This window comes from Larus michahellis, chromosome 9 (genome assembly GCF_964199755.1).
Source record: "Larus michahellis chromosome 9, bLarMic1.1, whole genome shotgun sequence".
Classification (NCBI taxonomy): domain Eukaryota; kingdom Metazoa; phylum Chordata; class Aves; order Charadriiformes; family Laridae; genus Larus; species Larus michahellis.
Window position 1 is genome coordinate 14,630,400 of NC_133904.1, and position 26,731 is coordinate 14,657,130.

Genomic DNA, 26,731 nt, shown 5'->3' on the forward strand with positions numbered 1-26,731 from the left:
ACTCGGTTTAAACTGCAAGGAAGAGAGCGATCTCTGGAAAAACAGGGTGTGAAGCTGGATAATTCAAGTCCTTGTTCTGTTGAAAAAAATTTTCTGCATCAGTTTTCTGATGTGCTAAATAGAAAAATATAAATATTTTTAACTTTATCCCAATTCTCCTTTCATTCAAAAAATGTCCTATAAAAAAAGGTCTAGACAAAGAATGTAAACTCTATTGCAAAAGTCCATATTTAAGAAAATGCTTGTTTCATATTTTTCACTTTTTAACCACTATAAAGGAAGACAAGACTCATAATGAAAAGGTTCTTACCTTTCAGTTTCACCTGTAACTGCTGAAGGTATGTTAATTATCCTGTTGATTAAAGCTATTCTGCTAAACAAGAAGAATACTGTTTCCAATCCCTTTGTTCCATAAACATTATTCTCAGGTCCATCCTTCTTTCCAGTTTGTCCATCAGTTGTAGCAAGGTACTTGTTTGATAAATCAAGCACTCTTTTTGAAAACAAGTTGATTAGTGCGTGTTCTTCCAGGACACCACAATCGGTACATTTCCATCCTGGCAGCGTTAGTGATAGGTGGTTTTCATTTGACACAATTCCGAAAGAAACAGGACAGTGAAGCCTCAAGATATCCAAGTGTCTAACACAAAGATTGTCTATTTCTTTATCTACACCCCATGGTAAGAGACATGACAAAAGCAGTTTAGCTGTATCAGTGGCGACGTTCACATCAATGTTTCCTAATGGCTGCATTCTAATCTTTCTTGAACTCTTCATTTTTTTCTGTCTTTTAATGCCACCACTTTCTTCCAAAGGCCTGTTTTTATCCCTACAGACCTGGTTTGAACAAACAGTATCTACTTTCCCATCCACTGGATTTATGGAGCCAGAAGTTTTATTTCTTTTTAACGTCAGTGGCCTTTTCTCAGTAGTACTTTTGGGTCTTTCTAGAATGCCATAGGTGTGAAATGAATTTGATGACTTTAATCCATTGAGTTGAGATGACAGCAGAAGTTCCTCAAGTTTTTCCAGATCAAACAGGAGAATATGAAAGTTTGCATTGTTCCATTTTGTGTTAAATGGTATAATAGTAAAGGGCTGTTGGATGCAGCTGGTATCAGGTAACTGAAAGAAAAATATCCAAGTTTTATAAGGATGACCTTAATGTGTCAATAAAAACTATTTTCCTCCTCAGTTTTAGTTTTTAGGTGCATTTTAAAACATAAAATAAAGTCTAGAATAGTAATTCCTTTTAAGCAAAAAATGGAAATATTTTGTAAATATTGGCATTATGAATTTTTCGAAAGATTTTTTTTTTTAATAGGAAATGCAATATTACAGAGAATCACAGAACTTGCAGAAATGTTTGCTGGAAAGAATGTCTGTAGGTCATCTCATCAAACCTCCCACTCTACAGACTTTTGTGTTACTGATATTTTTATGAAACTGATGGTATTTCAGAATTCATTTTCTGAGAAAAACAAACATGAAAATCATCCAGTTGTAATTTGGAAGAAAAATCCCATTGCTTCTGCATACAACTAAAAAACATATCAGAAACTGAACTAGATGACAGAGTTGAATCTTTAAGAATACTCCAATAAATTCCCATCATAAAGACAAAATTCTACATTTTTGTCTGAGAGAGACTCGAGATGAGTTTGTAGGAGAGCAACTACTTTCTTTCACAGGAACCATCATGCTGCACTACCAAGCAGCATTCCATGAAGGTACTGGGAGGATCATCCAATGGTAAAGTTAAGTTATGAGATTGTGACACGTCTTATATCAGAATCCTGCTGTATCTATTAAAGAGGTATCTTTTTACCTTCATGGGAACAGCAGACCTGAGGGAGTATAAATTCCTTGTTGATGCTTTCGCCCTTTTCTTTAAGCATTTATGACTTGTACGTTTTTATTGTCCCGCACAAGCCTATGCTTTCAGCACCAAGTTCAGTCTAGCCATTTCACCTTTGTAAGTAAACATGTGCAAGCTGAAAGAGAGTATCAAGAAGCAACTTTCCAGCCCAGTGATACTTTTGCAAACAATCATGCCAGCTTCGGCGTCACTAGTGATACAGACTCTTCTAGATTTTCCTGTGATAATTAGAACTATTCCATGAATGCAAAGAACTGTTTCCGTTGAAAATAGATGAATCTTAAAAACAATCATCAAGGCTTAGTAAACAGGGCAACAGCTGGCTTTAACTTGGATGTAATGTTGATTAACTCTTTTTTCTCAAAACCACTCCTTATCTAACTCCTTTTACATTGCAAACTGATTTTATACGAGTAGCTATTTTTAAACTGTTAATATTGTAGTTATGAACAACACAAGGAAAAAATTGACTTTCTATAATCTCTAAGTTATTTGACTATATAGTTTTGGGTAATAATATAATTTGTCTTTCTGTTATTTATAGAATGATGCTCCCACCAGATGAGGATGTGCTTTAAATACATAATCTTATTTAAAGATCTCCATAGGGAGTCATAAGTAAGAGATTACAACTGCTTGTTCAGGTTTTCTTTTTATCCCTTTCCTTTTTCCTTTTTAAAAAATAATACATTGTAGTTAAGCACTAGGATTATTTTAATCTTTAATTATGCTGTTTCCTAATACATAGGGAGAACTCCATGGAATGCAAACACTGGAATTCACAAGCTAGCTTTGACATTAATAGAAGCTATTATTATTTGGCCTATCATTTTCATTTTCTCTGTTCTATATTTTATTTTGTTGATCAACGTTTAGAAACCTTTTAGGAAAATCACCATTCAAACACAGGAAAATACTGTGATAATGTCAATCTGTTGAAGCATCTGGTGATGCTACTGTGTGTGAAGTCACAATAAATGTTTATTGGCAATATGAAAGTTTATTGACATTGATCCTAAAAGCATCTACCAAGTTATCTTAGCTCTCTGCCATAGGCATTTCATTCCATTGAAAGAAGGTGGACATCTAAATCTTCAGACATAAAACACTATTTAGGAAATATGGATGAGATATTCTCTGTAACAGAGGATGACAGAAAATGGAAGGAAACCCATAAAACTAACTATGAACTAGAAAGCTGGGAATAGCATTTGATGATGGATACTGAAAAACAGATTAAAAGATATTTACATTCTGTACTGTGCCTTTCCTGAAGTTCCAAAAGTATTTCACAAAAATAAGTTCTACTACATTCAGATAAATACCATCATTATCTTTAATTTTTTTTTCAAATGTACATATGAAGAGTTCGGTAAATCAGTGTCAAAAAATAGGCTAATAACAATTGCAATAACAAAGTATGACTTGTATCTGAAGCACACAGTCCAGCTTTGATGCCTCCCTGTTGCCAACACACAGGCTTCAGTAATGAAAAAAAATCTCTTTTTCCTTCTTTTCAGACGATTTTTCCTCAACTCAGACTCAGTTATCACAGGATTGTCTTTCAAACCCGCTTAAGCAGATAGTACTGTATATATCCAAATATCAAGCCATTCGAGCCTTACTACTCTCCCAGTGAATTTCAAATGATCATGTCAAAAAAGAATTAATTCAGTAATATAGAGGCTCCCTTCAATTCTGCAAGTTAAATGACCACCACACTACAATGTACTGAACACAACCTAGAGATTTTGATAATCATAATTTTGAAAGACAGTGTAAAGGCATCTTTTCTAGTTTACCATTGCTAGTTTTAAATTTTATTTTTGACATAGCCAACTTTCTAATTCCCTATTTACAGATCTCTCCTGGCCACCAATGTTCCAGCTAATTTTATTATTTAGCTGAAAAAGTGGGAAGATTTTGAAGAAGTTATTTATTTAAAAAAAAAATCTTCTGGAAGCTATTACAGAGAGGGCAAACTGTATGACTTTTCAGAGCTTCAGTAATCTTATCCAGATTTTGAAAACCGATCTTTGTCCTCTTTGTTGATATCAAAGTGTATGAATCTAAAATAACTATAAATGTTAAGGTCTCCTGCTGTAGTTCAGTTGTGAAAACAAGCAGAATGTGCTACTTTTTTGTGCATCACTAGCAGTAAATCTAACAAGGAGTTACTCCAAAGGAGGTATATGTTAGTCAAGAAAGAAAATTTTAGTAGTGAAAAGAGTCATGTTTTCATAAAGTGTAAGAATTGTCATGCTCAGGACTAAACCCAGGGTTTTATTGTCAGCTTACCACTTTTGTTGGAAACTGTGAAGCAGGAAGCACTTTTTAATTTTATTTTTTGTACATATGCATAATATCAAAATTAATCTAATAGCACCATCAGCCATTTCAGTTAAAATATTGGCTAGTCCCTAACAAAAACTGATGAATAAGTATCTCATGAAGCTTCTATAATTAACTATTAGATCTCCATTTAAACATTTCCAAATACCAAGGTAAAATAGCTACTTGAATTTTTTTTTTTTTTTAATTAACACATCACTCTCTGAACCTGAACAGTTTAGTAATGAGACTAGACCTCCTTTGTTCAAAATAAAGCCATTTGTGTGCTGATAACACTCCTGCTTAACAACTGGAACTTGGAAAATTTTTACTGATTGGAAAGATCTGCATTGCTTGATAAGGTTCCTGGAGTCCTTCACTTGTAAGCTTTAAAGAAACAAGAAGTCTGGCTACAGACCAAAATTATATCCTGAGACTCATGAACCTCTTGTGCATCATCTCAGACTGAACCACAGCAGAAAAATCCTTCTACATCCAGGAATGAGCAGGATGCAAGGCGGCTTTGAAGCGGCAAGCTATATTCCATGCATGGCAACTATCACCTCTGTAACAGCTCCCTAGTTTGCCGCTGAAGAGGTTTGAGTCAGGACAAGACAAGAGCCGAGGCAAAAAACTTTGCAGGCTCACTTTAATTGATTTCTTCTGGCACAGAATCTATTCCCGCTCCTCAACTTACAAGCCTGTTCTTCTACCTCTTTTCTTCTCCCTTTACACATCTTTTCCAAACCACCTTAGCACCCAAGGCAAAGTTTACCCTTGTCTATGGGAAGGGGGAGGAAGGGGGCTATCCTTACTGTGGCCCCCAAATACATCAATACATGCCATTATCTTTAACAGGTTTAAGACAAACATACTACATAAAAATTTCATTGGAAGTACAATTCAAGTGTTATTTTACCTCGTTGCCTTCTCATCTCTAAAGGCCTTTTTCCACTGGGATCCAACTTGTTCTAGGAACACTATTCCACTTAAAACACACACTTCCATTAGTTGGCAGGGATTCCCATACTGTTTCAACTGCTCATATATATATACACATGTACTTTCTCCACACACCAGCTTTCTTTACCAGATGCATTCTATTGTGGATTTTGTGCTAAAAACAGTTTTGACAAGAATGGTCTTGACGTTCATTTTACATAAAGGAAATAAAGTGGCAAAATCACATGGTAGATTTTTTAGAAGGCAAACCAGACTCAAAATATACTCAGACATCCCTTTGATACCACTTAAAAGAAATTTCTCAGTTTTCACAGTGTGGGTAGCATCAACTTCTATGTAAAACAAGTCCTGAAGTATGAAATGTGACTTTTTCTTACAGACTTTTGGCCTTCTTCATCCGTTGTGTTCTCACTTTATCCCAAACATAACAGGATAAAAGTAACAGAAAATTGCCCCCAAAGTTCCCAGTGGCTACAGAATGAAACATGCTGTCTATAAAGCATAAATGTGAGCTATTCTGCCGATCGTAATCAGGTTTTTTTTTTTAAATTATGTTAACATTCAAGAGGTTTGTGTTCATTTGAGCTTTCTCTTATGAAAGATTATATTTTGATCCATTAACATTAAACAAGTTAGAAAAAAAAGATCAGTCCCCTCCTTTAGCCACTACTTGCCACCTGCAAAGGCTCAAGAAAATATTAGACAGAAATTGAACAACATTTTTAGGTGAAATTTTAGTTAGATTGTCATGGAGGGACAAGCTTTATTGAAGTATTGTCAAAGGATAATGGAAGATTCTTTCATTAACAGAAGCTGCACTGCTTCTGATTTTTTTTGAGTGGAGGACTTTCTATCTCTTATTTGCCTGGGTTTTTTTAGCAGATTTATAGTTTGTTATTTTGACAGTCATTAGAGTACAGGATCTTAATACAGGCCCAATACAACAACACATTAAGTACATGAAAGTCTGTCAGATAAGCAAGACTTCCTCTTTTAAAGAGTAATTAGCTCATTATTAAATATTCTTACTGTAAAGAAGTGTGCTAATTTAATCAGGAAAATACCATCATCCTACTGGCTGCTCTTGTGTAATGAATGGAGACACCCTGTGAACAAAGTAACTGTAACTTCACCCTTTCAAACAAGTATTTTTAAGCAAAATCCAATATGGAATCACAAAACCCACTGCATCTTATAGTCTTTAAGTTTCTTGATATGATAATTTCTGAAATATCACAATGAAGTTTGAGAATACAATACCAATATGCTCATTTCAATGAAATTAACTCTTATTTTTGTCATCTGTCTTTGCTGTAATCTGACCTTTAATTACACTACAAAGACAACAGAAACTTTAAAGAGCATTTACATGTTTGAACCACTTACTGTTCATTACCTCTGTGGCCAATGTCATTGGACATTAACATAAATAGGATTCTTTGTTTTTTAAAAACTAAAATGTGAAGAACCTCAGTTACAGAAATGAAAGAGGAGGGCTGGGCAGTAGAATTTGCCAACCAAAATGTATTGAGGGCTAAGAATATTCTGTCTCGATCATGCCAATCACTGAGATGTCAATAGAAGTTCAGAACCACATCTCATCATTGGTCTGGCTCTAGGATCACAAAAAATAAGCATGTTACACAGCTGCTAGTAAAAGTTATTTAGCTACTTCTACCCTGCCTTAAATTTGTACTTCATGGAGCTGTAAGAACTGTTTTAGCTGAAGCATGGCTACCACACTTAAGGGTCTTAAACATTAAACTTATATTGCCAATGACAACTCCATTCTCCATGATGCTTTATTCTTGATGGCAGGAAGCAATAAGTCTGGTTTTGTTTGTTTTGGGTTTGCATTTTTTGGGGGTTTTATTTTTTCAACTACAGAATAGCTTAGTAAATGTCTTTACTCGCATAGACATTTTTCTAACATTTTTAAAGAAAATAGTGGCATAACATATAATACACATGAGAAAGAACTATGTTTTAGGGACATGTTTGCAGGCGCCATCTCATTCATAGTTTTGCAAAACAGGAAACCCATAATTGTCTCATGGAATTGTCTCAGAAAACAAATACATAAACAATGCACAAAATGGCTGGCACAGTGTAAATTAAAGCATTAAATTCATTTCTAAATCCTCTGAGCCCTCAGTTGCTATAGATGGTAGTCGATAGTAGTAAAAAAAATTGCCTCCTTGAAATGTGCTTGGTGGACAGCAGCTTGATGATTGGCAGCACAAATAGAAGACAAACGAGAAAGCCTTCAATCTGCAGCTGATGCACAGGAAGAACATGGGGAGCTGAGTTTACAATAGAGAAAACATTACCAAGCTAATGGCACAGGCAATCATTTGACCACCATGCATCTCTGATAGCAGCAGGGCATCCATTTTCAGTTAAGTGTTAGAGTACCTTTTTGCTTTCTCTGACCACTGCAGGGGTAAAACAACCTAGTGCGTGAAACCCACTGACTGGTAATAAATTACTATATTGGATACTTTTTGTTTTCTTTCAGCAATGACTTTACTGTGTATTCCTGCTATCATTACCAATTAAAGTGGAGATCACGTTAGCAAGCTATATCTAACTGTATATCAGTCCCTATGCTCCAATTGCTTTGGCAAGTATCACAGGGTCAAGAGGCTCCTTTGACCTTTATCAGCTAAGTCTCTCTGACCACTCACTATTTGAAGCAATCTCAGCTGAACAGATGGACACTTTTGCCGACTCTATAAAGCTTAGAATATAAAGATAAATGAAATTGTGTTTGGGGATTCAAACTGGTTTTGAGCATAAAATATTGTTAGCAAGTTCCACAAAAATCTCATATTTCAAATAGCACATCTTAAACCTATACCATGATCACATCACATCTTTATCTACTAGGAATTTTTTTTTTGCAGTTTCTACAGGTAATACTAAAAACTTGATAACTTACTTGTCTAGCTAGTACAAAGTCACTTCTGAATTCAGATAGCCTAATTTAATTAATTTTATAAATAAAATGACAAGCAAGAAGAAAATTTAATGTAGCCTTTTACATGACAGGAGTTAGAGCAGCATACAGCACATGATCAAACAGATCATCCAGTGGAACAATAGTAAAACAGTTGGATACTGCTGAGCATTCAGAGAAGGCTTGGACCTTTGTTTCAAATTTCCCTACCTTAAGTTTCTTAAAAGCCCTTACTCTTTAAATTACTGCACCAAAATTTTAGTCATAAAATACATAAGAGAAGGCTTCAAATTCCCTAGGTGATGCTTGAAGAACTGGTAATAATTAGATATAAATGTGGTCTTGCAATCATATTTATGTATTTGTAACTGAAAAATAATCTATTGTTCAACAATAACATTGGTCTTTTGAGCTAAATCACATCAGCAAGTCTGCCCTGTTAAGTTCATAACCTTAAATAACAAATGTTATATAGGCTTAACTAGATTTAGTGTTGAAAATGTCTTAAATTGGGTAAAACCATACTATTTCTTACTTTCTTTTTTTTAAGCCTGGCTTGGTTTTCAGAAGAAAAAATTCCCAAGAGGTACAATTCTGAACTGCATCTTTCTGCAGGATGTCATGGATATTTCATAAGAATACTTCCCCAAAACATTTTTTAGCCCTTCATTCTAATATCATACCAATTCAACTAACAATTCAAACCAGTCTTACTAACAATGACCCTACTGTGATTTGCAAATACACAGCTGTCTTATTTTCTTGCTCAGCTGAAAGGATGAACAACCCAGGATATGTGCAAAGTTGCATTTAGTTAAAAATAGTTATAAACAGCAGGTATATAATTGAAATGGCTCTTAAAATACATGATCTCTAAAAGAAGCTGCATGGGAAGAAAGGATGCAAATTATCAGCTACGCTTTCATCTCCACATAAAGACCACATGCACCTTCTAATCCAATACAGCCCCTACTGACAACCCACACATGCACTCTCCTATGTCTAACCCTACCTATCTCCTGAAGCTTCAATTCAGGGAGCACATGAACACTTCCTGTCACTAAAAGCATCCATAGCCTCCCAAAACGGGCTCCTGAAATATGTCAGGCCTACCCTCTCCAGAGCAATGCGGGCCTTATGCATAGGGTGAAGATTGCAGAGAGTAAAGGTGTTACTATAGCAAGGTCATTCATATTCCTTACCTTCACACACTTCAACTTAGTCATAGGACAGAGGAAGCTCTTGAGAGGGGCATTCAGAACTTATTCTTCTTATTCATTTACCCTTTTTAAACCCCAGTACTCACATATAAAGAACAAAGTGTAAAAAGCCTGGAGTCAGTAGTGGTGCCCCACTTTGCTTTCACACGCAATCTTTGTTTGACCTGAGGCTTCACCATTTGGACCATGCAGTCCCAAACAAAGGTGTCCGTTCATGATTAATTTTCCCATATGAACTAGTTAAAAGAAACTGCTTTGAACTTGCCTAACATTACTTTTATTATATTATTCATTACTACAACTCTGGTCATATTACTGAGGATGCCCAGATCCTCCTAAGAATTTCTCTCCCACACAGAAAAGGCTACAATGGTTTTTGAGCTTAAATCACCCATGTTTGTCTATCAGTTTAACTGCAACATAAGCAGAGTCAACCTCTTTCCTTCCAACACTAAAAGCTATTTTTTTTTTTTTTAATCCCAGTGGAGAATGTTACTATCTTCGCAGCACTTTGAACAGTAATTGTGGCATCACTCCCGGTGAGTCTGAGCTACAACGTAAGTAATTAAGCCAAGAAGTCTTCAAGCTCAAGCTGTGTGATGAATAGACTAAGCAACTGGATAAACCTCCTTTTTTATCATGTACGGAAGACCACGATCAGGCAGATTGTTGGCCAGATGGATCCACTGGGCACAACAAATTTTTAATTGTTCAGCAAGAATTGTTAACACATCTAGTGCTCAATGTAGAGACTTGGTATGAAAATCAAATGTTTCTCATATTTTGTTTTCATGTCCACACTGCTTCCTCATCACAAATGCTGAACTTAAATTTTTCATTGGATTTAATGCAAATGTACATATAAAAGTGATCCTGGAGACAAATCATAAGACAGTATCAAAGAATAACTAGTAAGTAAAGCTAATATACTGAATATTCTTCACATTAGGTTTCAGCAGCAGGAAACAAGTCTACATTTTGTTTTTCAGGAAAATATTTGAAGAAATATATGTGATATACAGACAACTTTATCCAGACAACTTTTGCTTTGCTCTAGAACTCATATCACTACCCATCTGGGCACACACTATCAGAACGGCAATTCTAAACACAATACCTTTGACAAAGTCTCTTCTAACATTTTTATTATAGAAAGAATATAAAAATGAACTGGAGAACCACTCATCTCAAAATAAGATCCGTCGTTAACACGGACAGTCCCTCCACCATTAAAAGTTTAGATGGAAGGGAAGGATAAGGTATTTTTCAAATGAAGTCTTATTAATTTGCATATTTACATATTCATTATTCAAATACTGTGTATCTTAATAAATTAATTTACCTTGAATGTAGAAGTAAATTCCCTAACCATATCTTCAGAAATATATCAGGCTCAGCGATGAGTGGTAGACAAAACATTGTCAGATTTACTCAGCGCGTGGGAAGAAAAGTTGTAAGATGGAACATCTCCCTTGTTTCCTACATCATCAACTGGACAAACAATGCTACAGCAATCCACAAAACAGACTACTGACTCATGGATCTAGGAATTACTATACTGAACAATTTACTGGATGAATGAACATCCAAATATCTGTGAGAATAATGCTGAACACAGATACTACCAACACGACCTTAGAAAGAGGGTAAAAGCATGAGAATATTGCTTTTTTTTCTAAGAAGGATTGATGTATATAAAAATTAAGTTACCAACCCACGGCTGGCTGCTGACTCCAACAGAAATAACGTATTTGCCCTGGGCTGCTCTGATAGTGCATATCCCATATTGGATTATAAGAGTCCCACCCATAACATTTATCTATGTAAAAAGTACTAGATAAAATCCTAAGCAAGTGGCTTTCTACTAAAGAACAACTACAACCAAAAAATCGTGAGATTAAACTCTTAAATATTAAATATTAAAATCCTGTCTAGCCTAGAAAAAGACATTCTTGGCGACTCAGGAATAGACAAGCTGGACTTTCTTCAGATCCTATATCATTCTAGGACATATAAGGACAGCAGCTAATTCTTTGTACCCATAGATATCACACTGTTCTTTCCTTAAGAGCTGTTCAATCTTACTGAAGGCAGTAGAACTGCAGAGGCTTCCAAGAGGACAATATTTGCAAACAAGCGTTCTCAGACATATCTGGTTGGTTGATTCACCCTTTCTCATAAGTGTTGCAAGAACCAGATTTGACCACCAGAACAAATAAAGGTTTGAGTATTAATATGTAGAAAAACATGTAAAGAGAATGGAAATGAAAGCACTGCTGTCGTGTGCTTTAAATTGAACACAGTTTAGCTTAGCATTTCATTTCTGCAATTTAACTGAGACACGAGACTCAGTTATCAGAAGGAAGCTTGCACACAGCAAGTCTTTCTGCTGCAGAGTAAGGTTTGGTGTTGCAAGTCCTAGTTCTATAAATGCATTTAATTTGTCAATGTATTTCTGAAAAAGTCACTTTTTTTTTTTTTGGATGGCTGTATGAGGCAGAAACCAAGGAAAATGTCACAGATTTGAATTCCTTTTGATACTTTTCTTCTCTAAAATAATACTAATTAAGCTATTAGAGGACAGGAACTTAATGTTTAGAATAGAAAATATTATTATCGCAAGTGTAAAGATTCCACCATCCTCCTATCATGGATGGTGAAGAATTCTTAAGAACATCTCTGTACAACACGAAAATACAAAGGTTATAACAAAGATGATGTAATTTATTTTAGAATTATTAGAATTAGGTAGAGCACTTACAAGGAAAATCAATTAGGCTGATCTATAGAAGAAACTGCATCTCAGGGACTAGAAAGTAGTAAAGGTCAAGTGTGAGATACGAAAATTCAAACTGTATACAACTCCACACCCAGAATTAAAAAGAACAATCATAAGTGGAGAATACGATACCATGAACAGCACTTCAGTAGGATAGAAACTGTATGTTTCTATCCATAAAGATATGTCTCTAAAAAACAAACTACAAACTTCCAAGGGACCAAGAAGGCAATTGCAGCATGACAGTTGAGGTATGGGAGAAGATGAAGACTACAACAGCAACAGCTAGGTTAGCTTCAATAAACAGTCCTTCAATGTGAAATACTTCACAAGCATTAGTGATGTTGACCTTAGAATTACTTCTAGTGGGACACTGTAGCACCTTCTTTAGCATAGGCTCTGATTAATTGTCCAGGGAGGGAAAACAAAAAATTTAAGTCAGTTACCTTCAGTATAATAACAGAGAAAAAACCCAAACTTTGTATAAGCATATAGAAACAGTGTCTAAAATATATAGTTGAAATAAATAGTTAAGGCTTATTCTCATATTTCTGTCAGCCTGCATTACTTACTATCCACATCTGCAAGAGTAAGATGTGCTACAATAACAACTTTTTGCTTTCATTTTGCTTTGAGGTAATCAATGGAGAAAACACTGAAATCAACAAATTCTTGAATTGGTGGACCAATTCAGAAAACTGCAGTAAATTTCAGCAAAGTTGACACGTGATCCAAGCTACCAATATTTCTCAGGATCATGATGCTTTTTAACTGATACCAATTTAATCTCATAAGTCTAAAGTTATTATTTCACTGTAGCTATGTTGCTACCTTGGTCCCTTGATAAAATACTTAATTGTGAAATTTTACAGGAAATTTAGTACTGAAGTCCTTTGCATCCAAGTTACGGAGCTGGGGGTAGGGAAAAGTGGGAATATATATATATATATATATATACACACACATATACACACACCCCCCTCTCTGTTTCTTCACTCATTTTCCTACTACACTTAATATACTACTAAATATAGGTTCTGAACACCAGTAAAAAAAAGTAGAAATACCCTGGGAGCAACAACATAAAATGTTACCAACTTTAAGAAGTGTTCTGCTACTTTCTGTTCTGCTTTGTTCTTAATAATCCACTTCATACAAGTGATCAAGATCTGTAATTCCTCATTAATGCTACTCTAAATATTACAAAAGGAAAGAAATAAAAAGAACCCATGTCTAACATACCATTGTTTATGGTACCACTCCTGATTTTGTATTTGATTAGTATTATTTGGCATTTGTTCTTGTAACTTGTTTCCATTTTTCTATCAATTTCTCCATCAGTAAGATTTAGCTCGTAGTTATTTTCCAGGCTTCCAATAACAACTTTATTTTCAAATTGCATCCTTTACTATACTAAAACAAATAACTGCTTCTGTCCTACAGTCTTCATTTGTCTTTTACTTGCTCTGTGCCGCAACATAACAGATATTTCTTTTATTATTTATGGTTTCTGTACATTTTTGTTTCTTGTTTTAAGCAACTATAAAAAGACAAACTCTGGCTTCCCTACCAAGGAAATACCTGTGTTTCAGAAGCATCTTGCCTTTAGATATTTTCTTTAGAGAGGAATATGTAAGCTATTACATAAGTAAATACTAAGTTCTTTAGAACAACTATTACTAGGTAGGTCAATTTGAAAGATTTAAAATGCATTTAGAAGTGTTACAGTAACTGGTACTTAACTGCTCTGGTTATAATTATTTCTAATAAGTGCATACATCAAAATGAATTTTTACAGATCCTGTGTAAACCCTTATTCAGACACTTTGACTCTACTTTGTGTACCATGTATTAATGCTCAAAGAACAGTAAGAATAAGTTTATCATTAGTTAATTGTCAGGTTAATACATCAAACAATAAATATACCTAACATCCCTATAAAAGTTCATATGTAAATAAATACTTTCTGCTGCCCTCCATCTGTCTTATTTGTTTTATACACACAGTAAAAATTACCCTTTTCTGGTCTAGATTTTCAGAAGTGTAACTCAGCAGTCCAAGGTTTAGCAATTATTGCATAAATTTTAGGAACTGCTCTTCCTCCAATATTTGTACCCAGTAGAAGCTCCATTTACATTATGGAAATCACTAGAAATATCAGTGCATGATAAACACAGATTTATATCCAATTTAATCTGAAAAGCTCGGAAACTTTCTAACATGAAAGGTTTCTGGAACTTGAGGAAAACAATTCCCAGATGTATCCAGCTTTTTATGTGCATGAATGAAATCTTCATATGATGCATTGAAGCATTTTAATTTTTTTTCTTTAAACCAGCTTTTCACACAGCTCCAATTTTCAAATATAACTATGACTTAAAGGTATGATGAGAGCTAGTTCCACATAAACACCATGAGCACACAATCTAGTGTGTAGTCTATTGTAATTAAGACCAGTGATTCAATACCTATTGCTACTGGCCAGGTATCATAGCAACCTTGTGTCACTGAATACTGCTGGAAAACTGTTCAGCACCAGCAAGACTATGCTTCAGGAAAATCTACAATGGCACTACAGATTGTCAACATCTGTGGGGGTTGTTACAGGGAGAACAACAAAGAAATCTGCTTTAAAAAAACCCGATGCTTAGAAAATTGACAGGGATAGTACAGTAGCACTACAAAAAGGAAAAAATGCAGAGAGGAAGAAGAGACCATTTTTTGTCATTAGTTACATAACTTATGCACCCACATCCTAATATCCATCCATAAAAGCTGAGAGTTGAAATAATGCTGCATTACCACATTGCTTATGTATATCCACAAAATAATCTTTTTTTTCTTTTTTACTAAAAACAAGCATCATTCATCACCAACATTAATGTGAAAATAAAACAGACCCACTTTTACAATAATATTTAAACTTCCACAAATGAACTCTAGATAGTCTTGTATAAATCTGCAAAAAAAGAAAAAACAGGTTACTATGAACAAGAACCCAATATTGATTTTTCTGCGGTGCAGTAAAGCATCTCCATTCTATTTGGCTGCTGTCAAAGCCACTCTTTAACAGCTGGAGTCAAATTGCACTATTTACAGCAAGAGCCCTTGTCAAGTGGACCATAAGTATTCTAACAATACACTATTCAAATGGCACTTTGCCACACAAATTGCTGACTTGATGAATACCCTATGTCAATGACTAAGGCCAATATAAAAGTTTCATTTTTATGAGAGGTTTTACATTCACATATTAAGTAAAGCTTTCTTGAAGAACTATTAAGCTATATATTTTGGGTCTTTTGACATTGAAAATAATTAAAATCTGTTTAAATATATCAAGGGGATTTGACAACATTAATATGGATCTTGTGTTAACTGCATTTGTCACACTCATCTGTTATTGGTGCTCCCACTGGCACGTGCAGCACAATAAAAGAATTAAAACGGTCAAAACACCATGAAATCAAAGCATTCTGCTTTTGTATCTGTGATTCACATGATGACAAATGTTTTGAAAGAAAGCCTTTGAAGCTGGACTGCTATGTGAGGATATTTTTCTTCCTTCTCCTTAGGATGGAGTAAAGAGAGACCATTACCTTGCAAATGTTACTTTGTCTTAAATATAATATAACAATGTAATAATAAATATTAAGATTAAATATTTAAAATCCTGACTCTTACTTGCGATCTTCATATGGCTCATCTCATTGTACAAAATAAGGATCACTCACAAGTATAATACCAACAGGACTGGATAGCTACCACTCATTTTTTGTTACATAAATCTTCTGAAATTGAATTCTTAAGAAAGAAGCTAAAATTGACTGCACTCTTTTTTTTTTTTTAAATAGAATGTTATTAACAATTTAGTGTGTTTTTAAATTTCTAATACACAATTTGCCAAAGAAGCAAATTGATAAATACTCATTGTACACATGAATGTTAAAACCTTTTGATAATCTGAAAGTTTCACAATGGTTTCATCTGTGTGGTCATTATATGCTTATCAATATGGTATGAAATACTGAACTCTAATAGCTACAGAACTCTCACTAATTTCATGGGATCTGGACTTCAGGAGACTATTTCAAGATGCTGAAATACAATGACTCAAAAGAATCAATACAGCACTGTTTGAAAAACCTAAAATAAGTTTCCTGCATAAGAACTAAGAAAAACAGCAGACTTTGTAAAAAGAATTCATTTCAGCAATAACAAAAACAGTGTTAAAAAAAGCCGCAGAGCTCCACGCTCCTTTTGTGTAGCCCACATTGGGCTTCTGGAATAGAATTAAGGGGACCTCCATTGTTATATTCTTCCCAGGTTCAGCTACACCCTATACATTTAGCCTCCAGCATCTCCCACACCAATCTACAGAACCTGCTCTGATTGGGATGTAGGTGGGAAGAAGCGCTGGATGTAATGGATGACAGATTTTTGATGAATTAAGTGGTTTTCCCAACTATAGAACTTCATTTGTTAGGCAATTAGACTAAAATAACTTTACTATAGAAACAAAAAGAAGGTAAAATGAAAAAAACAACAGATATTTTGACAGTCATAGGGAAGTCTAAGAGGCATCAAGAATATTCTCTTAATAAAAAGTTTTCATTGGGACAAGATAATTAATGAACAAAGTTTAAGCAAGAAAATGGAATATTTCATTGAGAAATCAGAGCAGCTGAGATGTATGCCCAAACAAGCACTATAAATTATTATTACAACTCCAGTGCCACCTATTGTGATATTACTTACAATTTAAGATCATGATAATCCCCAAAGCATGTTAAACTCCACAGTTTAAAATTTACCAAAAACTATTTTCCCATATTCCACAAGCAGCACATTTTCTTTCCAGCCACTTTGTTAAATCCATGCAGTTTTCAATTTAATAGATACGACCAAAACTATAGTCCAAGCACAACTACTATAACTTTTTCTGTCACTCCTCTTTAAAAAGGCAAGAAGAAACTATTTCTTTTAATAAACTAACAGCGAGATCAGATTCTGTGTCAATGGCCAACTAGTGCACCATCTGCTCCACAACATGCTCAGCAGGATTACGCTCTAATAAGACTTTTCAGAAAATGGGATCAAAAAGAACTTGAGAAATCAGAATAAGGTTAGTAAAAGGTCAGTGGTAAATATTAAGAGTTAAACAAAAATCATTATAAACCCAAAGTTATATGTAAATTTGTAGGTACAATAAAGAAAAAGACCAGAAAAGAAAATTCAATAATGAGGACGTGGATTAAGCTGTACTTTATCAGTCAGAATTTTGGAATATCCAATGTTTCATTTACTACAATAAAGCCAGAAAAAGGCCAGAGACCATTCTGAAAGCTGTTTCCACATGTGAATTGAGGGAAAACATTTTTTTCATCTTCCCATCCTTGTGGGAAGATTTTTTATCTGCATTTAGAGTTGAGGAATAGCAGACGTGACTTCCTCTCTTTATTGCAGAGAACAGAATTCCCCAAACCCATTAATTAAAAAGGGGGAAGCATGAACAAACAAGCAACACTGAGGCCCTATTCTTAAGATAATTTCATATCAAGAGCTTAGTGGATATATTCACTCCTGATTCACAAACAAGGTTTTCAGAAAATTGTATATGCCATTATCTTCCAACCTGAATAAGGTAATACCTACCACATTAAATTTGAGACAGTTTTAATAATTGGTTTTACATTTAGCAAATACAGGCTTTTTAAATACCTATGAATAACTAATAAAAATATAGATATATCTAGGCCACAAGCAAATAGAATGACTATTGCATTTTTCAACCTTACTTCTCATTATATGGTGTCTCTGTATTCATTTTCTCAGCTTTAACAGCACATTACCACTAGTTTCAGTATGGTATTTCCTTCTGGTACTGTTTCAAAATAAAAAGAAGGAGGCCACCTTTTCCATCAGTCACAATTATTTGGTTTTAACCACTTCTATAAAAAAAAAATCTGTAAAAAAAGCTAAGTACAGTGCCTGGACAAATCTCTCCTGAAGAGTGTCATACTTACTTGCAGCCCAGTATCTCACAAGAAACATCGCCACTCTCTTTTAACCAATAAGGTGCCAAATTTAATCCCACTAATATAAATGCAAGGCACTTACACTCTGTTCTGTGATGACGTTAACAGAAAACAAACACCCAACAAAAACTAGCACTGGATGATAACAGGAATCTGTGATTTCATAGAAAAGCAATAATGCAAAGGCAAGTAGCATTGTGCCATGATGTGCTTTTACTCAAGACAAACATCCAAGCCGGTGGGTTCGATTGTTCTGAGGGTCCTTCTAATAGATGCAGTCATAAGCCAGAGGCATAAGGAAATAGGGTCTAACTATGGATGCTAAGTCTCTGAGAAAATACTTCTGAGATGATCTACTGGTGACTTTGCACAAGGCACTCCCCCGTCTTCCCCATTTGTTCTATGAAATGGGGTTGAACGCATAAAAACCTCAGCCTACACATCAGGGCTACACATCAGTGAAGGTGAAAGGGTAAGGAATTTGGATCACAACTCATTGCTCTTGAGAAACACTCTACTCTTCATTCTTACCTTATCTGAAGATTTTTCTGTATGAGTAAGACTGTAAGAGACCATGTCATGCTTATAAGAGCTAGAGGGTTTGTATCCAATGTTTTTATTTCTTTTTGATTCTTGAGATACAGGAAGTAGGGCATCTGCCACTAAGTATTCTGAATCTTCAATGGAAGCAAGAATTGCTTTTGCTGTTTCACCTGTTTCATGTCGTTCCAGCGTGCCTAGAGAAACACAACAAAAGCCATAATTTTTTCAAGGTACTACACTATTTCATATTGTAGCGAAGTATGATAGTATTAACATATTACATTTCATGTGAGCAGATAAATCATGAAACATTTACAGATGAGCCAACTAATTCCTCATTCCTGGACCTTAAAAATGTAATTTCACACAGGAGTCTGTTCTACAGCATTGCTATGTTTAAAAAAAAAAAAATCACTGCAACAAATACCTTAGATTCAGACCGCAAGAAACTTAAGATATTTTGTATAATATGTGAAGTCAGATGCATTTTTAAAAGGAGCAAAAGAAATTCAGAAGAATACCACTTGCCCTAACTCTGGTCAGAAGTGTCATTTGTTTTCTTCTCACAAAGCCCTCACAGAGCATCTATATTGTTAACAGTGTAAACAATAACACCTTTATGTAATACTTTAGTGCTGTCCTCTAGTGTTCTAGATTACAAATAACAAGAGAAAGCTCAACTTTTTCCTTCCATTCCTGAAACCCATCTTTACCTCTGACACTTTTTAAACACCTGAATATACATAGTACATGTAGCTTAGTAGTCAGGACCATGAATACAACATTTCAGAGACTATTTCATCACCCATGTGGGTCTAGGCAACCAAATTCCTTTAACTTATACCCAATTATTTTAGTAATAATTTATTTAGTAATAATTTTTCTAATAGTACTTAATGTATAACTAACATTAAAGTATCTAAACTGAGATTAAATATTTGAAATGAGCTTTTATTATATACTACACATTTCCTGTAGGAATTAAATTCCTAAGAAATTGCTGAAATGGCGTTTCCTATAACTATCAGGGATAAAAGAAACGTGAAGGATTTTAAAAGTATTAAATATCTGCTGTAACTTGAAGTCTTTTTTCGCTTAAGTTTGAATTCTTTGTAGCCTCAAGTAATAAAACATGAATTTTCCTTTTTGCTGCTACCAGAAAAAATATGTAACATTGAAGTTCTATCAGTAACACCTGCTAAAAATATTGGACTGGGATTGAGGGATCTCATAGGATAAGTGTTTGTGTGCACGTGTGTATAAAATCTCTTTATCTGAAATTATTTCTCTGAAACTCATCCATTTGTGTTCACTGTAGTATCACCTCTGTTGCTTGCATGGCCAAGAGTCTTTGAATTCAGAGCAGAAGTAATGCATCTGATTCTTCGCCCCCTACAAAAGCAACTGAATACCATGGATTACTATAATATCACACTGAAAAAATAAGGATTAGCCCCAGTTATTTTTAATATGTCATTTTCTTCACCCCTCCCCAGGATTTTCAGCCAGTGTCAGGGATCATTACAGAACTGAATATTTACTGTAAGGAAAGCAAGTTGCCTAAAGATCTTTACAGTTGCACTATCTACAAACACTTCAAAACAATAATGGCTACAAAGCTCCCCACGCTGCAGCATTTCAAAATTTCAGGAACACAAAAACTATACTATTAGATGCCTACAAGGAAGGATTATTTGTAAAGTTTAAAAGTTTGGAAATAATACAGTTAGTCAGGTAATATTATTTTGGCCTCTTTATATATGCAATATAGTCTTTCAAGCTACAAGCATGACTTGTTTCCCCACAGAACACCCTGCATCATTCAGAGCAAAAGATGAACAAAAGTCACCAAGGAAGTAGTTGCTCTCCCTTATTGTTCAGTGTGAAGGACTAAGCTTTCTCTACTACCTTCTGCAGCAAGTCCACTATGCAGGGAATATTTATATGTATACACACATCTGTATCCGTCCTTGTTTTCTGTATCCCTTTTGTCTATGCAATTCACTTCTACAGTACTCAAATGCTTCAGAAAGACTATTACCATAATATCCCTGTGAAATTACAGGGTATCGTATTATTTTTACGGGTGAGGAACTAAGGCAGATATTACAATAGATTTTTAATAAATCCAAGAATTTTGGGGGCATGGTATTATATTTCAAAGACCTGATTACACATACTCTTTAGCATTAGACGGAACTTCAAAAATTCAAAACAGGTTTTGCTAGCTCCAGATGCGTATATGAGCACTTCACCAACAGTCATCTCTCAGAGCCAGACTATTTTACGGAAGAATTTAGTGATCTTTATTTTATCCAGTGTACTTTACATTTCCAAAGAGACGAATACACTCATTTGCAGAGTGCGTAGGTGGCAGACACAAAATAAAGGAAGAGATCTGCATTCTGTGATTCCTGAATACATCTTAAGAGAAACAAATGGGAGGTGTTGGGGGGAAGGATGGAGAAACCTGTGTATGCGACAAAGACATTCCGACCACTGCAAACAGTCAAAAGAATACTGGGGCACAGTGGTTATTGTTCCAGAAACAGTTATTCATTAGGAATATGTTGTCTCTGATTTTAAAGGAAAATCAAAATAAGAAGAGTAAGAAAAGACACAGTCCGTACATGGGGGTACAGGAAAGAGGACAGAAATAAAGACAATTCTCAAACCTGAAGTATTTTAAACCCAAATAAGCCCAAAAGCTTTTGACAGGGGAGCATAAAATAACAAAGGGAAAAAGATAGGGTTTTCTATGTAGCAGCAACACCACTGCTACGACCCCCTACTATACATACAAAATACAGGAAAAGAAAGTCTTTATCTCTCTAAAGCTGTGACCATGGCAACCAAGTCTCAGGAACAGACAAGAGTGGAGTATTTCACTCTCCTGGGCAGCTTTGGACCACCAGATGTGACTGGCTAGAGACTGTTACAACATCTTATTCTTCTTCTGGACCAAGTACTACAAATTGTGTCTCTTGGTGTTAGCACTGCCCACACGGTTCTCCAGGTTCTGCTCTTACTGAATGATGTATTTTTCCTGGGGAGATCACGCATATTATCCTGCCTCAAGACGAGGTATTCACTGACATCACATGACCTGCCATATCACCAGGCTCCAGTGCTTTCTGTTTGCTGTCACAGCTAAAGTATTGAAAAATCCTCAATATTGCAGTGCTGCTGTGACCTAGTAACTCAGCTGAATCTTACAGCATAACAGTGATCTGCGAATGAGAAATTGTTTCAGAATTGATTTTATTTAAAAAGAGCACGTGCTCAAGAACAAATCCTTTTCTTTACTAGTGGCCAAACCAAAAACCTCACTTTTCAGAACAAGTATCATCTGTAATATTAGCTGTTTTATTCTCTGTCAAGATCTTCCTTTCCATAAATACCTATTTAATCTGAAAAGAAACTGCTTTCTTCTATGCTGGTAGAGTCAGGCAAACAGAAATGTTCCTCACTAAAAGATGCTTGAATTTGACAAGTCTACCATTCTGCTCCAAGACAGTGGTCAAGCTTGAAAAACATCTCCAAACTGCTAGTGCTACCATTCTAATATCAAATGGTCCAAAACAGATGGAACAAACATTGTGTTAAGTAAGCATATATATTTCCAACAAATGTCAGGACAAAAGTAAATGCAATTTAACAAACAGAAATGGGACAGATCAAACAAAACTCAGTCTATTAATACCTAATAATCTTTAAAAGAATATTTTATGTATAGGAATAGGTTAACAATGGAGATGCCCTGTGACAACAGCACTGTATTACAGACACACATAGAGTGTCTTGGCAGACACTCCATAATGCTTTTTGCATTTGGAAGATTTCTGTCGTATAGTACAACTGCTGCACATTACCGACATTCTTCAGAATACGCATTTTCAGAATAGCATTAGTAAACTATTGTCAGAATATCCTTCAGCTAAAGAAAGCAATGAAGAACAATACAAAGAAAACTACCGGAATATCATATATAATGCAGGTTTACATACTTAGGTAAAAAGAGCAGCTGGCCAGTGCAGCCAGTGTCATCTCAGGATTTCTACTGCAGACACAACATCCTGAAAGAAGGGACATTAAAACTCCCCTGTTCTCTCACTGACACCATCTAAATTACTCTAAGTAGTAAAGGACAATAATCCTGTAACAGGAATTGTCAAGATACAGTAAGTGTGCTAAACTGGGCTGAACAGAAGAAGTGGCCAGGTCTGAACTTGGAAGAGATGTGAGCAGTTTCTGTCTATGTCTTTATTATCATTTGAAACACAGCACGAGGATAAGAATCCATCCCTTAATGTCTGCAATGAAACACCACCACCACACCCCCCCACCCCGCGATATGAACTCTTCTGTCTGAATACACTGACCACATCAATCAGTTCTCATTTCCACTGTTTAGGTTTTTTTAAATATAATGTTACACTTCATTATTAATAAGAATGAAGATCAACTATAAGAAACACATCCATTTAAAGACACACGCATAAATTCCATACATGTTCCACCTAGTACATAAAGTACATAAAAGTATGCATGTGTATGTATACATATGAATACAAAGACACCTGACTATTCTCAGTATAAACGAGCACCCTTAGCTTCTGCAGATTGTGCAAAAGATGACATTGCCTTTTTTTTTTCCTGAGGCAGACTTTTCCAAGCTCCACTACCTTTTATTATTCTACATCAATAAGTAGTTACTGAACAATGACTCAAGTTTAGATAACTATGAAATATTCAAGTGCAAGCTACAGACTGACCTGAAGCTTACACGTAGAAAATATAAAGGTAAAATATTAGTTACACTTTAACTTAAGACTGACAAATTAAAACAAATAAACAAAAAACACCAAACACTAAACTTCCACAAAGCATATATATTCATGCTTATGACTTATTTTGAATCATTCACATTTTCAAAATACACTAACCAATGTTTCCTCATCCTTTTTGTCTTTTAGAAAGGGATTTAAGTGACAGTGTAAGATGTGCAGAGAAACTACAGTAAAATGGCAACCTTGCATCTTATTGCATGTTAGCACTTGCATCATGTATGTTACACTTAACATACCTTGAATTTCTTCATAGAAAAAGATTGTCTAAACTAGAAATCGTTTAATGTTGCAGTAAGTGTTAATTGTTTAATGTTACATGACTCTGGGCCCAAGAAGTTACCTTGTCTCAGTTCAATAGTGCACAGCCGGGTTAACTCACTCCCTGCAGATTCTCCCTTTCTCTAAGGTTACCTCTTAGGCATCAAGGTGGAGGGGGAAGAGAAATCAAGATCTCAGCCCACGTGGTGTCTGCCCTGACTATTAATGTTGAAGGTCAGTCCATGACCTAAGCACAGAAGAGCTAAATCACTAGAGCCTTTTTCCAAATATGAAAAGCTTCCTTCAGGGGAGATACAAGCCTTTCCCAGTCTTCAATTAACTCCTCCTAGTAAGGCAACAGTTTACATAATATTTGAGTCACAGTTTTGTAAGGGCCATTCTTTTTAGGTTCACAAGGGATAATGAAATTAACTGCACTATAACTGTTTGAGAGATCACTGTTAGGAACACCAAATGAGACATATTTGTCCTAATATCAGAAAGAGTATGCACAAAAGTGTTTTTTTGTATAACCAAGCAAACTTTAGGGCCCATATCCTGGGTGCATTCACAGATGTACCTGACTTAAGATAAATCTGTTACTTAACTTGCTTACCAATATTCTATTGTGTAATTCTAAAACGAAGGAAAGCAAAGATATTTTGTGGGTGTGAATTGAGTATGTGTAGAATTTCTGAGTGTGTGTACAAGACTGATTGAATTACAGGACTTTTTTTAAAGCACAGGCTTAGGCTGAAACAAGAAGTTTTACTGAAACTTCAGAGCATCTCAGAGAAAAAATGACAAAAATCAGTGAAGCAACTGGTAACGTACCGTCTCTTCCTGAAAAACTTGCATCGCTCCAAAAGCCTTGAATGTTTTCATTCACATGAATTATGGCAATTTTATCAAAAATTTGATTTTACTATCCAAATGTCTGACAAAAGTTCACTAAAACAACTGTATAGTCATTTCCGTCAAGTAACACTTACTGCAATTTGACCATTTGACACTTTTGAAGATTTATGGTTTATCATCAATTAAAGATTAAGCTCATTGCCCTACTCACATGAACTGCAGAGATCAACCTGGTGCCCCTTCCTATCAAAACCATTTCACAATTACTGCATCTTACTCATGAAATATATAAGTGACTGATTTCTGACCAGCGGCATAGGAACCTACAGGCAACTTTGTTAGCCAGGCTTTTTTGCTCCCAAGAATGTAAAAAATACACACGTAGTATGTTTCACAAAAGACTTACGAAATGTAGTTACCAAGGACTCTAAAACTGAGTTTTGCACCAGCCGAGATTTTTAGGCTATGCAGCATTCATTAAAAAAAAAAAAAAAAAAAACACAAAACCAAAAGAAAGAGGTAGTGATTGCTATGACTTTGACCCTAGCTGCACCACAGCCTCCAGCATATGAAATGCAACCACAGGATTTATCAGCCAGGCTACACTCACCCAACTCAAATCTCATTCTGACCAATGACCTGAAGAGAAAAAGAGAGAAAGATGGAGAGACAGAGGGAGAGAAAGAAAAAAAATGGAACAGATACCAAAAAAGACTGTAAAACACTAAGTTTTGCAAGGACAAAATGGTCACAACAGTGTAGTTATTGTTGCTTCTACAATTATCTAGCCATAAATGTATGCTAAATTAATGACCAATTTTACTTTGATACAGTTCAAAGAGTTTCATTAAAACTGTACAACTTCTTTCCTCACAGCCACCTGATGAAACCTAAACCTTAGTTTTACAAACAGTTTAATCATTAACTTCTTCCTGAAATGAGAGAAGCTGTCAGACCGACTAAATAAGGGTTCACTTAAAAAAAAACAAAACAAACCCCCACACACTCTGCAACTTGTAATACTTCCACAGAGTTTACCAGAGGTTTAGAAGACTTATTACTGTTGGCAATTATAAAAATATTGGAGCATATATAACTACATACAAATTATCTTTAAGCAGTGTTTGAAGTGTTCCATCATGTTTGACCATCAATACGATCAAAGGTTTGATCTAACACACCACTACACGCAGAGTAATTGCATTCTCTCCCCAGCAAGGATGCTTCTGAAACAGAAGAGGTTTTATGTAACAGTTTAAATTACTCAATGTGACATTAACATTGCAAGAAATATTTTCAGAGTATTTCTAAACTGGTCTATTTTATATAAAGATTTGGTTGGGTTTTTTTTGCAATACAAGTGATCATGGATGGATTTGACTAATGTTAGACACTGCATATTTAATGGGGGCTGCCAATCTCATTAAAAGCCCGTTTTAGCATACTGATACCTGTGTAGTTTTTAAATGCTTAAGTTGTCTATGCTTGACAGCTACCTTCAGATGGTAGGATTTTTCTTTTTTTTTTTTTTTGTTTCTCAGCAAAAGTGTTTCAAACCATTTATCATTGATGTTAAAGTCATGAAACACATGGGTGTTTCATAAAATCTTCATGCCTTAAATTATGGACTCAAAGCTGGACATTACACTTCTGTGAAACACACTGTCAATCCTGATGTCTCACTCCCACCACAATGACAATTTTAATTGAAGCACCATTACCTTTTCAGTTTGCTCAAGCAAGAGAGGTCTACACAGAATCCATCCCACACGACAAGTGAGAGTCGATCTTATTACAGTGAATGGAAGTGATAGGCTTTCATTTATCTATATTTAAAAAATCAAGCTATACACATGTAGAAAATTATATGTAAGTATCAAGATAATGCTAAGTTTGCAAAGATGGGTAGTAATAGCAAAGAAAGTCTCTGAACTGAGGTAGCAGACCCTTTTATGCACGTTTCTGGTGCACTGTATACATTAAAACGTATTTTTAAAATTACATAACACCTAGAATGTTCTAAGAATAACTCCATGGAAAGCACTGTCATTT

At 35.1% G+C, this 26,731-nt stretch overlaps 1 protein-coding gene across 3 annotated transcripts in view; it reads right to left on the reverse strand.

Moving 5' to 3' along the window:
• The window catches only part of WDR72 (WD repeat domain 72), a 123,291-nt gene that overhangs the window by 58,448 nt on the left and 38,112 nt on the right, over window positions 1-26,731 (reverse strand). For all 3 annotated transcript variants that reach the window (XM_074601415.1, XM_074601416.1, XM_074601413.1), the window contains 2 exons: window positions 18,702-18,907; window positions 311-1,125 (listed from right to left, as the gene is read on the reverse strand). In XM_074601415.1, coding sequence (XP_074457516.1) covers window positions 311-1,125; window positions 18,702-18,907 — 1,021 coding nt within the window. The remainder of the gene's footprint in view (window positions 1-310; window positions 1,126-18,701; window positions 18,908-26,731) is intronic.